Source organism: Xiphophorus couchianus, chromosome 18 (assembly GCF_001444195.1).
Source record: "Xiphophorus couchianus chromosome 18, X_couchianus-1.0, whole genome shotgun sequence".
NCBI lineage: Eukaryota > Metazoa > Chordata > Actinopteri > Cyprinodontiformes > Poeciliidae > Xiphophorus > Xiphophorus couchianus.
Genome location: NC_040245.1, coordinates 25,138,303 through 25,152,513, shown reverse-complemented (window position 1 = coordinate 25,152,513; position 14,211 = coordinate 25,138,303). Strand labels below are relative to the sequence as shown.

The 14,211-nt window shown below is 39.3% G+C and overlaps 1 protein-coding gene across 1 annotated transcript; it reads left to right on the top strand.

The window, feature by feature from the left end:
• The first annotated feature begins 4,996 nt into the window (after positions 1-4,996).
• zpld1b (zona pellucida-like domain containing 1b) lies at positions 4,997-13,510 on the top strand. The gene is made up of 11 exons (XM_028044802.1): positions 4,997-5,582; positions 5,887-6,050; positions 7,028-7,248; positions 7,340-7,521; positions 8,100-8,172; positions 10,558-10,655; positions 10,992-11,072; positions 11,322-11,493; positions 11,597-11,702; positions 12,545-12,574; positions 12,694-13,510. The coding sequence occupies exons 2-11, from the start codon at positions 5,912-5,914 to the stop codon at positions 12,864-12,866; spliced, it is 1,275 nt and encodes a 424-aa protein (XP_027900603.1). The 5' UTR covers positions 4,997-5,582; positions 5,887-5,911; the 3' UTR covers positions 12,867-13,510.
• Positions 13,511-14,211: the final 701 nt, after the last annotated feature.

Below are 14,211 nucleotides of genomic sequence, written 5' to 3'. Positions count from 1 at the left end.
TTTTCTCCATTTAAATATAAAAGTGTTAAATCTTTCCTTTGGCAAGATATTATACCGTTGACATTTACTAGTCATGATACGCTTACATCCAAAAGAACCTAAAACCAAAAACACAGCAGTTTTTGAAAAACATCTGCCCCCCCAAAAAAATAGCAACAACAAAAAACTATTTTAATATGGGTTAGAACAGAACCAAGACAGGGAAGACGAGGCTAATGGAGACAAGACCAGACCATGAGAACCAGATAAGACTAACTAAATCAAAAATCTAATTTAATTAAAACAAATGGGAAATAACCTAAAGAAACAAAATATGATACCAGGACAACTGTAACTAAATAACAAACCTATGGAAAATAAAAAACAACAAAACAAGTACACAGACATCATCACAGACCTACACTTCTTTCAACTTCTTAGGAAAAGAAAAACCCGACCTGTGTGAGTTGCTGCTGGCGCTTTTCAATCGTTCCACCATTCAAAGATTCCCAATGTGTCTGTACAGTGTGCTTCAGCGGACACAAAAAAGCAATGCAGAGAGCGACTAACACAATCACTGGCCGCTCTTTTCCATCTTTAGAGAAAATTGCCAACTTGTGAATGTTTTCTAGAGATACCAAAAACACAAAGACTCTTCTGAGCCTGGTCACTGACTGTCTGAACTTTGTCCCCCTCATCAAAACGTTACAGGCGTCTGAAAAGAACAGAGTAGTAGGTTGAAGAAAAGCTTCTTTCCAAAAAAAAAATAACAGGTTCACCTTTAGCAAGACAATGTGGTTAAAAACACACACACGCCCCCACACACACACATTCACAAAACAAAACGAAAAAAGATATCCATTACTTTCCGCTGGCCTACCCCAAAAAATACATTGAAGTTTGTATATAATAGATGGCAAAATGTAAAAAGTTGAAGGCGCATGACTATTTTCGCAATATGCTGACAATGAAGTACTATAAGTACTTTATTATTTTAAATATTTTACTCAAAATAAAGTGTCATTGTTTTGCCTCCTCGTTTATATTTTTCTTCAACCGACACTGAAAAGGAGAGCAATAAAAGCGAAAACGCGTCATTTTCACTGTAATATGTTGAAGCTGCATGCAGTGTGACGAGTTTCCCACCAGGAGGCGCCACAGCGCCACGGCTGACGAGCGTTACAGCTTGTAGTCAGTTTGAAGGATAACTAGTTGTAATAAAAGAAATATAATTAATTTGACTTATTGAAAAAAATTAAACGTAAGTTAGCTTACATTCATTGATGACAACAAAAAAATAATTTAACTCTTTAATATATAAAACCTATATTAAATTCTCTCAGAAGAGAACTGGACAACCCAAGTTTTTTTCCTTCTTCTTCTCTTGAATCCACTTTTAGAATTAAAAACAAAGATTAGCAGATAAACAAAAATGTAAACGTAGATAGTTTTCTGTGAATTTTTGATGATGTCATGCTAACAGCAGCGCTATAAGCTCCTAAATAATCCTTTCCATCTCGCCTGGGAATTTTCACAAACCTTGATTCGAACAACAAAAACAACAACAAACTGTCAGGAACCTCAGGACACTCTGCAACCTAAATTCCCTTTTAAATGGAAATCTCAAACAAACTTTTACCTTTTTAATATTCTGCACTAGTGGAGCATTAAAAAAAAAGAACTTAAATTAGTTTTCTTTTCTTTTTTCCCTCTCCTCCTACTTTTTGTCCGTAGTGCAAGTCATTTGTGGCGACATAAACAGCCTTATTACCCAAATCCATTTTAAATGGTTCCCCCTTCTGCTGCGGCAAGAAAACAAACATTACTCAGCGAGGATCAAATGGCAAAGAGAGCCTTTGATGAGGGCTTTACTTTCCTGTCTGCGTTAAAACTGGAGCGTCAGATTACAGCCCCTCTCTCTGGGGTTTTATTTTTTTGTGTGTGCTGCGCCCCAGATCGTCCGATTCAGACGTCTGCTCGCTGAATCTGGACGTTTTACAGGTTGATCAGATAGAGGACGGCCTTATCGGGCACATCTAAGTTTGGCAGTCGGTCCAGAGACATTTTAAGTCTCCGAGCACAACGACCTGCAAAAAGAAAAGAGCTCAAGGGTTTTTAACTCGGGTATGAGCTTTTGCTGCAAAGGCAGGACAAAGTGTTTAGGGGTTGAATATGAATTGAAATATAGACCGTGTGTGTTCCTTCTTTATTTGGAGGCCAACGAAAGAGGAAATGTGTGAACATAATCGACCCTGATGCGCCGAGAGTTATGGATGTAAAGGAGGAATTTGCTGAGTGCACAAAGAGTAGCTTCACTACTCTACAATTCTCTATTATTTTCATTTTTTTTTAATGAATTCACACCTCTTGAACTTTTTGGACGTTTTTGCCCCACAGGGTTTTCTGTTCTGTTTCAAATAACATTCCCAAATCTAATGTAGTTTTTCTTAGCAATTGCAAACTTTATGTTAATAATCTGGCTGCACAGTGGTGCAGTTGGTAGCACTGTTGCCTTGCAGCAAGAAGGTCCTGGGTTCGATTCCCGGCCGGGGTCTTTCTGCATGGAGTTTGCATGTTCTCCCTGTGCATGCGTGGGTTCTCTCCGGGTACTCCGGCTTCCTCCCACAGTCCAAAAACATGACTGTTAGGTTAATTGATCTATCTAAATTCTCCCTAGGTGTGTGTTGTGTGTGAATGGTTGTTTGTCCTGTATGTCTCTGTGTTGCCCTGCGACAGACTGGCGACCTGTCCAGGGTGTACCCCGCCTCCCGCCTGGAACGTAGCTGGAGATAGGCACCAGCAACCCTCCCGACCCCATTAGGGACAAGGGTGAACAGTAAATGGATGGATGGATGGATGGATGTTAATAATCTCGGTATCTAAATGAAACTAACACTTGGGAGACTCCATCAGAAGTCTTAAGTGTCACATCAGCTGCTATGGTTTCAACCAAAATGACGATGAAACATGAAATAATAGTATATAAACCCTTTAGAAAAATAAATAAGTCTGCAAACTTTTGGAAACTATAAATTCACATTACCTGTGCAAAAGACTGATGCGGTTGAGGTAAGCTAGAGCAAATTTACAGAAGGGTTAATAAAACAAAGTACCTGGGTGTTTTGCCTTCGCCACAGGCTGGCACCATCTAAACTGGGGATATCTTAAACTGCTAGATTTGATTTTTCTTAAATAGTCTTTTTTTTTTTTTTTTTTTTTTTAAATCAAATTAGAATAAAACAAGGAAATTGTTATATTAGACTCCAGTTAAAGTGTGGTTTGTGAAATCTACGTAAACTGCAACAACAAATTTAGGCACATTTTGCCAAAGAAAAATATGTACTTCTTTTTGGCAGTACCATAGCTCCCTACAATGTCTTTATGGTGAATTTCCTAGACACAGAGTCCTCTAATAAACTCAAATGTTTTTTATCAACTTCCAGCCAATAGTCTGACGTTTCTGTAGATACCAAATATGTTTATGTTTAACTGAGGGGAGACGCAGTAATGAGTGTTGGGTAAAAAAGTTAAAGTCCGACCCCGGGGGAGGGGCCCAGGGCTTAACAAGTTTAATTTGTTGGATGGAGATTTTACGTGACAGAGCACATGACGTGGGGTATGACTGTGAAGGGAAAGAAAACTGATGTTTGTCTTTTATCAATAAAATCGTACAATTATGTCGAATAACAATGAGCAGCCTTTACTTTGATCAGTTATATTAAGTGCAAGCAATTACCTTTAGAAGTGAAGAAAAGAGTGAACAAAGTAAATAACCACAGAACACAGGGATGATTTATAAAAGAAAAAACTCAAACTTTTAACTTCTCACACAGCAATGTTCAATCAATCAGCATTAAATTTAAAGTGTGTGACCCAACTGCAAACCTACCAAGACTTGGTCAATCTTCACTCACATGCTGGGCAAAGACAGCGTTCATTCGAGAGGCTAATGTTACTTTTGGAAGAGCTGCAGAGATCAACGGCTCAGGTAGGTGGATCTGTTGGCAAGCAACTACGAGTCACTAACTCCTCAAATATGGTAACTAAGGAAGAAGAAAGTTATTGCTTAAAGAAAGTCTTTAGATATCCAATCTAAGCTTCCCACAAGCCGTTTTTGGTGAGATGAGACCAGAAGTAAACGTTCTGGCTAACATGAGCCTAGCATCATGGTGTGGGAAAAGGTTTCTTCAGGGAAGCTGATAAACGTTAATATGAAAAGATAGCAGATGGAGCTAATGCTGAATTCCAGTTGCACTCTGAACTGGGAAATTTTGACTTCCCAGTCGGAAAAAAACCAAGCGGAACGCCCTCCAAAGTCGGATTTCCTACTGGGAAACTAGGCGCAACTCTAATTTTGTGTTCCAATATGGCCGCTCCTCATGTCAACAGTTGTAAGATGTGATGGAAACATGCTTGTTTTACAAGATGCACATGTAAAATTGTGTCTAAAATCATCATTATTACATGTAGCACCTGCAACTATAAACTGAACAAATGAAAAGTGGTGTTTGCTTATGGAAAGTAAAGCTTAAAACAATGTTTGTAAGTCATTGCAAACAATGTCTATGGGTGTTGCCATGTTGAAATTCAGACTTTTTAACTAGAACGCTGTTGCTTCGGGTCTGACGTCAAACCCAACTTTGAGTTGCGACTTCCGAGGTAACTGGAACGCAGCATAAACGTAGAGTGAAACTAGGAAAAAAAAGAAAAAAGACTCCAGACAAGGTCAGAGGTTCATCTTCCAGGACATTGGTGCTAAATACACAGATAGAGAAATGCAATGAAATGGTTTCGATCATATTCATTAGCTAGTACAGTACAGTAAACATCCAAACCGAAATCGAATCGGCCATTTGTGGGAGACTCAGAACTTGCGTTTGACAGATTCCGACCCTACTGAGTTTGGGCTTTAGAATAAAGAGCAAAGTTAAAGGAAAAACCCTCATCGACTTTTCAACAAACTGAAACTTCAACAGACTAATGAAATCATTTCTTTCTTTGAAGATCTGTAGGAAGAGTGAAGGTAAGGCCTGTTTTCCTGGTAGCGATTTAGAAAAAGAAAACGTCTGCCGTAGCTGTATGAACAGCTGAATGCTCCTACTTTAAGTGATGCCTTGCGCATCACAATTACTCACACACAGCTCTGCATCGGACCGTGATCTGACTTTTGTGCTCGCGCGAATGTGAGCCGCCGCAGTAGCTGATGAAAGCTGAATTCCCGGGCGACACCTGCCCCCTGCTGAGGCCCACCATTTGTTTGACCTGACAGATGGAGATCAGACTGAAGAGAGATGAGTGGGAACCCACCGAGCACGCTCAGGTTTCTTGGTGCCGTGAAAAGATTTGTCCCGTCCATTCAGATCCGATGGAGTTTCCCATGTTCCGCGCCGCACCGGCTTTTTGTCAGACTATCTTTCTCATCTCCGCGTGCACAAGAGAGATACAGCGTAAGGCTGACGTCGGGGGTTCAGTTTGACTTCCTGGGTGCCCACCGCAAACCGTGGTGTCCCCCCGGTTTGGAGGTTGCTCTCTCGTCACAAATCCGCAGGAAGACGACGGTTCCGGCCAATTACCTTGGAAAAAGACTGGAGACAGGTAAACAGGTGAGGGGAAAAACACACAAGGGGGGTGGGACGGAGGAGGGAAGTGGGATGAAATGAGTCGGAAAGAGGGGGTGACCTCAGTTTAAAAGGCAGTGGGTGAAGGGGTCAAAAAGAGGAGGCAGAGAAGAAGGATTAGGGGACCTGAAGACAGGAGGCTGAACTCCTTTGGTCGAGGTCAGAGTGTGCAGCAGATAAGTGGAAGGAAGCATTGTGTTTGCCACCTCTAATTTCGACGTAGGTGCTGGGCTTTTTTTTTGTTGTTGTTTTTTTTTTTACATGTAACTGAGGAATGTGGTTGATCCAGTGTTGAACCCCCCCCTCCCCTGACGATGATCCCGGGCAAACCTCTGTCAGGCGCCAGAATGGCACAGACCTGCTTCCTCCTCCTGTTAATTGGGAACGCCATCTCGGTTTCCACGCAGTTTAACGGATACAACTGTGACGCCAACTACCACAGCAGGTTTCCTGGTGAGAAAAACAAAAACAAAACTCACAACACTGTTTTTTTAAGGCCATATTTTGTCTATTATTCTGCATTGATGCGACTAAAATCAGCACAAGCCGAATTAAGCTATGCCCTCCTCGGGTGTTCTTAGTGAAATGTTTAGTATTCCTTCCACTGTGTTTCCAGAGAAGACGTTAGCTTTCTGCAGGGCAAGATTTATCCTCACAGTAAAAAAAAAAAAAAAAAAAAACATCATTAGAGAACAACTATATCTTTGAGGATGAATAAATCTTTTATATTTACATTCGCATCACATTTGTGTTATATTTTTGCACAGCTACAAACACAATTAAAGCAAACGTATGTATTTTAATAGCTGATGGTACTTTTTATACCCCAAAGTGTATTTATTTTATTACTGTAGTATAATGAAGACTTCGAAATATCCCATCTTGATGGGGATTGTCACACTGTACATGTAAAACCTGTAGAAATATTTTTTCTTGAAAAGAAAGAATTAGTTTTTTACAATTACATATTTAATTATTTTGCTATTTTTTAAATATTGTTCAAATTTTTCTCTATATCTTATCTGGGTGAGAGTTTTAATTTAAATCTATTTTTATTTAATGGCTTTATTCAACAAAAAATATCAACTGTTTGTTTCACACACACACACACACACAAAAAAATCCCAAATTGACTACATTTTATTTTGCTTTTTACTGTAAACAAAAGCCTTGATTTGCATTCTGCTTCACTCTTCCCTTACTTGAAGTTCTTCATGAATCCCACCAAAACAAAGAAAAAAGATAAAAACGTCATATTTATATATATAAAAAAAATTAAGCAGCAAATAAGACAGATGTGATTTACTTTGACAAGCCACTTACCACACAACTTTAAAAAACAAAATGTTGCTGCCGATCTAAAGTGACTCACTCTGGTACGAGCTTTACCCCGGTCTGTCTGTCTGCCTGCCTCTCCTCCGCCCCTCCAGCCGAGCGAGACATCAGCATTTACTGCGGGGTCCAAACCATCACCCTGAAGATCAATTTCTGTCCCGTGCTCTACTCGGGCTACACAGCCGCAGACCTGGCCCTGAACGGCCAGCACGGCGACGCTCAGTGCCGCGGCTTTGTCAACAACAACACGTTCCCCACCGCCGTCCTGTTCAGCATCAGCCTCAGCACTCTGGAGGCCTGCGGCAACAGCCTGGTGGTGAGGGACGACGGAGAAAGAAAAAGCGTCCCTTTTATTGAATCAACAACCGATTTCATTGTTCTGTGAGATGTTCCCCCTGTTTGTGCAGGTCAGCACAGCTCACGGGGTCAACGCCTACGGGAACATGTCTCTGGTGCAAATTGGGAATATCTCAGGATACATCGACACCCCCGACCCGCCGACTATAATCAGCTACCTGCCTGGTTTGCAGTACAAGTTCAGCTGCAGCTACCCGTTAGAGTACCTGGTCAATAACTCACAGCTGGCGTCGTAAGTTACTTTCCCTTAAAGGGGCAGTGTTATGTAAAAGCAACTTTCTAGTCTGTTTTACATCATTATAGTGTTATTCCCTCATCAAAAACACACCTGGAATGTTGCTTTGATTCTTTCATGCATGTTTGAGGAATTCTTGAATCCATTCGAGTTTGTAAAACGCCTAGGGCGCCTTCCACGCTCTGCTCCATCAATAGCTGCAGCAATTAGCAAACATCTGGCCACCTCATCAAAAACATTCTTGGAGTGCTGCTTTCTTTACTGCATGTCTGAGCAATCCTTGAATCTCCCAAGGTAACCATTCGAGTTTGTAAACCTTCAAACTAGCTGCAGCAGTTAGCAAACACCTGATGGAAGTGCACATCAGCTGATGAGTTCATTATAGGAACTATTTCCCAGTCCAGAACCCCAACAAATGTTTGTAATGTTTTCTTTCATATTGGTGTATTTTTGTCCGTGGAGTTTTGAATCATCTCTTTTTTTAAAAAGGCTCACATATTCATTCAGATACAAGTAAACAAATCCAACATCACTGAAACACGATCAATAATCAATCGTTTATTTTTTTTCCACAGCTCGTCTGCCGCCGTGTCAGTGAAGGACAGCAACGGCACGTTTGTTAGCACGCTCAGTATGATCCTGTACAATGTGAGTACACAGCTTAACTAAATGACCCTCCAGAAAGCATTCATTCAGTGGAAGTTTATCAAAAATGTTCGAACGATGTTTTCATTCCTCTGTAATCATTCTAAGAAAAGTAGACATTAAGGCCTCTTTCTCATGAAACGGATGTTAAAAGATAGAATTCTTTTCAACAATTCTGGTGAAAAATCAAAACAAGGAGAGAAAGGAAGTCACAGTACTTAAAAAAAAAAGCAAAAAGAACTGAGTTTATTTTCACTTTGTCAATGTGAATACTCCACAAAAGGGCTGCAAGTATATTTATTGACTGGGAGCGAAACTGAAAAATTAGCGCTGCGGATTCTTATCTTCTACGAGAAAATGCTACAGTTGTTCAAAATGAGCGTGTTTGTAGCCAGATAAACCATGAACATGGACTAATTTGTTTCTCTCTGTTTAAATATTAAAGCTGACTCTTGAATTGTAAATATAAGCCACTTCAGATAATATTTTGTTGAAAGAAAGAAGCCCACAGCATCACAGATCCTCCATCGTTCTTAATAGTGACCATCCTGTGTTTTTTGCCAGACTCACATGGAATGTTTGTTGCTGAAAATCTCAGTGTTGGTCTCATCACAAAAGCCCACCTGGCCAGTTTAAATTCCCGCTAGAGTTTAGTTAACGCTACACATTTACATTTGTGATGGTAGGGCAGAAAATACTTCCTCATTGCTGGAGTTTGACTGAGTTTTCATAGTCTTGGGTCCAGTTATTTAAAACTTTTTACTGACTATATGTATAGAATAGTTCGGGAAAATATCCAGGCCAACGTTATCCAGTTTATCATATAGAAATTTAAGACCAGATAGATGCATATCATAGCTAAACAATCCAATTATACTTACAGCTCTGATTCAATGAGTATCTGCTTTCTTGAAGTTTATTTTCTGACACACACAAAAAAATCAACACTTCTACTGTTTCCTGTCTTTCCCATTTTGAAGAGAGGCTTAGAAAAATGGGTTTTTGAGGCACATCATATTTATAGCCAAACAAAATTGAAAGTGACAGATTACTAATTAAGCGTTAACTAAACTTTGCTTAACCTTTGAAAATACATCATAGGAACAATTAGGGGTTCCAATGAGTATTGCACAAGTCATTTTATAGAAATAGTTACTTATTAGCACAATTTTTTTTTTTTTTTTACCACTTTATAAACTCAACTTGAAGGTCAAATTTTTCTAAAAATATCAGAGTGAAATTATGCTAGAGCAATAAAAGATTTGTTTTAGAAATGTTTTTGGTGAAATCTTTACCAAGAGCACCAATAAATATATAACTCCTATAAATGATTTTAAAACATTTCCCATGTATATTGTGACATATTGTCAGCTGTACTGTAAATTACAAACAAACAAAAGAAGAAAAAATATAAAATAGCAAAAAAAAAAAAGAAAAGAAAAAAAAACACACAAAAACGTTGAAGTACCTTTTGATTTAATTTCATCATCAAGTCTTCTTGCCATTGATTATATTGAAAATTCAGCTGCCTCTGCAGAATTTTCCAGACATTTCCATCGTTTAGCAAAAGTCAGTGTTTGCAGAGCGGTTGCTAAGTTATGAACAATGTCACTGAATAAAGGTATCAGTCAGGAGAAACCCTCCAAAAACCTTCCAATGCATTTTATAAGGTAAAAACTGACTCAGAATGGAGCCATTTACAATTTCATCCAAAACGACATGAACCAAAAGGAGAAATGATCACATTTCTTCTTTCTGAAGAAATGTAGCCACAGAGCATGATACTGCCACTACCATGTTTCACTGTGGTCGTGAAGTTATTTTATTGATGTGAGGTGCTCTTTCTAAGCCAAACGTACCATTTGGTATTGTTCCCCAGAGTTCAGCTGTGCCTTCATCTGATCATAGGATCTACTCCTACAAGGTTTCGGTAGATTTTAGTCAAGCATGCATGTTTTCTGGGAAAGAAAAAGCTTCTGTGTTGTAATAATCCCAGACATAAGTACTTTCTGATGCAATTTCAGCCGTGCTGTCCGCCTGCTGACAGCCTCGTCTTGGTTTTTCATCAGTTTTGGAAAAATGTAGTCGAATATTTTCTCCAGTTATCAATGTCTATTTTCAAATTGGTATATGTGCTACGCTGCACAACATTTTCTAATCTACTTACTTTATTTGATCTTACTGCTTTATTTTAATACTTTATTATCTCCATGTGAATCATGGCACGTTACATTAAAGGAAGACAAAAGTTAGGAAATTATTTGTCAAAAATTTAACAGGGGTGTGTACACTTTTGAGACACACTATATGTCGAATCAGATTTCCAATATTTGACACAGCAGAAAGTTAGTTTTGTTTGTTTGATGCCACTTTTCCCTTCTCCTGCAGGACTCTACGTACAGTCAGCCCCTGTCGATCCCAATGACCGGCCTTGCTCTGAAAACCAGAGTGTTTGCTGCTGTAAAAGCTACCAACTTAGACAAACGGTATAGAGCACTTCATTATTTTTCTCATTTCAGCTTCATAGATCTTCATATTTTGAAGAAATACATCTCATTTCGCCCATTGTTAGCATGGCATCTTTACTCCAAGGCTTCACTGATGATATTTTTGATTCTTGACACATTCTTTCCCAACATCATTTTTTCCCCCTCACTTTTTCCAGATGTAGTCATTTTTTCTGTTCTTAGGCTACTTTCATTAGGCCATTATGTTATTATTGGACGTGAAGGCGCCAGTCTGCGGCAAAGAAAGCCCAACCAGTGCTTTCCCATGTGCAGTTAGATCTCTATCCCATCTCACAGTGTTGTCCCCCCTTGCAGATGGAATATCTTGATGGACTACTGTTACACCACCCCCTCGGGGAATCCTAATGATGAACTCCGCTATGACCTTTTCTTCGGGTAATCTTGCTTTTTTTCCCCCCATTCAAGATGATGACTTGATAAACCCACAAAAGAGAGTCATTACCTTTTCATGCTCTCTGCTAGGCTTATCCTCATGAATGCTTCCAACCCTGTGACAGCTTAAGCGCACGCCCAGACATCCAGTCTGTCATTTGTTTTTAGTGCCTGCATGTTTAAATATGCATGCGTGCGCGTGCTTGTGGGTGTGTGTGTGTGTGTGTGTGTGTGTGCGGCGCATGTATGCAGATGCTCCAAAGATCCACAGACGACCGTTTTCGAGAACGGGAAGAGTCAGATGGGGCGTTTCTCCTTCGAGGTCTTCCGATTCGTGAAGCACAGACACCAGAAGATGTCCACCGTGTTTCTGCACTGTGTCACCAAGCTTTGCAGGGCGGATGACTGCATCATGCTCATCCCGGTACGGGTGGCAAAAAAATAAAACAGACAAAATTAATCTGCGAGTGTGCGTGAGCGTCGTCTGATCTTGGCGAGGACTGAAATGCGACAGTTGTGATTGACAGATTTGTGGGCGACGGCGCAGGAGGGATGGAGAGCAGAGCCTTGATTCCCGGCCAGTGGCGTCTGGGAGCGCCGTTATCACGGCCGGGCCAATCATCACCAGGAGTGGTATGAACAATGAACTGATCCGTTTTGTTAGTTTTTTTTTACAAGTAGGCTGATCCAAAGAGTCCAAAGATGAAAAATAAGATATTTCTATAAGTATTTCGACCCAAAGAAACAAAAGCACTTAAGGGGCACTTATTATGGAAAATTCACATTTTGCTGATTTTCCTACTTCTACTAGGGTTTCAATTGCTTCTAAAAAATAGCCCAACCACTTAAAATAAAAAACACATTTTTTGGACAAGTTTTTTTTAGTGTTTGGAAAATGTGCCATTTCAAAGACCTCCTGATTCTTGAGTTACAAAGCGCCATTACTTAGCAGCCCCAGCTTATGCCAGCCCCGTTACCTAGCAACCCAAGCTGAACTCCAGCACATTTGGTCAGTTAGTTTTACCACTATATGTGATGTACAATGGCTGCTGGAAAAGACAAGTGTTTTGTTGTTGAAGTACCATCCGGAAACCCACTTGCTGCATTTGTGTTGGTTGTGCAGGAGGCTCCACTTCTGCTTTTCAAAGATGTAGAGTGGTACAGTTATTCATCTACTTTAAGCCATTTTCGAGAGCAAGTGTAAACGTTGAGTTAAGTGGGCGTAGCCAGCAGCAGCCAATTTGGATTTAAAGTGACAGAGGCGCTAAACACAACATATTCTGAAAGAAGGTCGAAACAGGCAGCAGTGAGCAGACTGAAATCTCACTATCTAAAAATGATTTTGTGCAAAAATGGTAATGAACATGTTTAGTATAGCCCATAGTTCTAGTCTAACCTGTTCAAGGAAGCATAATAGGTCACTTTTAAAATGATATAAAGAGATTTTAATGTTCGCCTACATTTCCTTTCTGCAGATGAAACACCTGTCAACAACTCTCAACTTGGTAAGAATATTTTATCAGCTCGGACAGTTACTTTTAAATTTAAATAAGTCATTTAAAAAAATATTATTGACGCATCATCAAATGATTTCTTTTTTTTTCTTAAATTTTCCATCCACCAGCAATTGGCAACTCCTCCCGGCCATTAAACGCTTTGACCATCGCTCTGATCTCGGGTGTGGCCATACTGGGCGGAGTCTGTGTTGGCTTCCTGGTTTTGTCGCTCCGCCTCCTGCAAAAGTCCCGCCTCCCGACAGCTGCAGCCTCTGGTGTTTGGAATCCCAGCTTTAATTGAGTTTGACTGCATTTTTTTTGTTAGTTTTTCTAGTCTCTTCAGAGCATTGCATACTTTGATACATTCATACCTAGTTTTTATATACATATACCATGTTTTGGGTATTTATTGACTTCAATACCTCATTTTTTTTTTTTTTTTTTGGGTATGTCAGTAGTTGACGACAATCTTAAATGTTAGGAAAATAGAAAGGAACAACTTGGGTAGTTTTCGCAAATATTTTTGGGTTATTTTAACTTTCCAGTCATTCAGTGGACAAATTGTTGCATTTTAAAAAAATAATATGTCTTAAAATTACCAATGAATATTATGCTGGATACTTTATAAGCCAATGAGTGACTATAAAATGGATTCACACTTGATCATCTTCACATTTGTCATGTTACATCTACAAACGTCAATGTATTTTGTTGGTATTTAATTTTTTATAATATACAACACTTGTTGGTTTTATAACTACATTTTAGAAGTAATTGCATTGTATTTTGTACAATCCCAATAACATATATTCAGGTTTATGATTATGACTTAACAACATTTGAAAAGTTTGAGAGATATGAACACTTTTTTGCCATACACCATAATCCAGTCAGTTCATAACGTTTTTGAATTATCAAGGTTAAAAGTGTTTGTGTAAAACAAAGAACGTGTATTTTTTTTTGTTGTGTTTCTAAAATAAAATTTTATTCAACCTTTTGTATATGCTGGGAGGCATGTCATAAATGAAACATTAAAGAGCTGCTTTTAGAGCAAGACTGAAAATCTTTATATCATGGGAATGAATTTACGAGCTACGTATTTGTTACAAATTTAAAATACCTGGTGTTTCTCCATTTTTCTGACAATGAGACTAGTAACCAGTTAAACATCTCAGTTCGAAGTCAGTCTCACTCATATGCAGTCAGTATAATTTTCTCAGAACATTGAATCTTTAGTTGTCTAAGACGCAAAATTTAGTGATCTATGTAAAGGGCACGTATCATTTTTACAGTTCTCCTCAAGTGTTCAGAACTCATGATAGGTAAGTTCAGTTTTATTTGACTGTCTGATGTCTAGAAACATCATATATAAACTATTACCACAAGGTTACAAAAAGATGCCGACCGGCGATGATGCTACGTCTGGAACACAGAACTTGGACCTCGATGCGTATCACAGCTTCCACCCCGAGAAAAACTAGCCATAAAGGGTCCAGCTTGAATTTGAGTCCATAAAAGTGAGGATTTATTTAATGATTTATGCGGTGAAGAACATGAGCTCAAAAGAAGCCGTTGCTTGAAGGCCCAACAAACCGGCAGCCTGCCCAGAGATTGAAAGGCAGGGATTTAAAGTCTGTGCGATGATG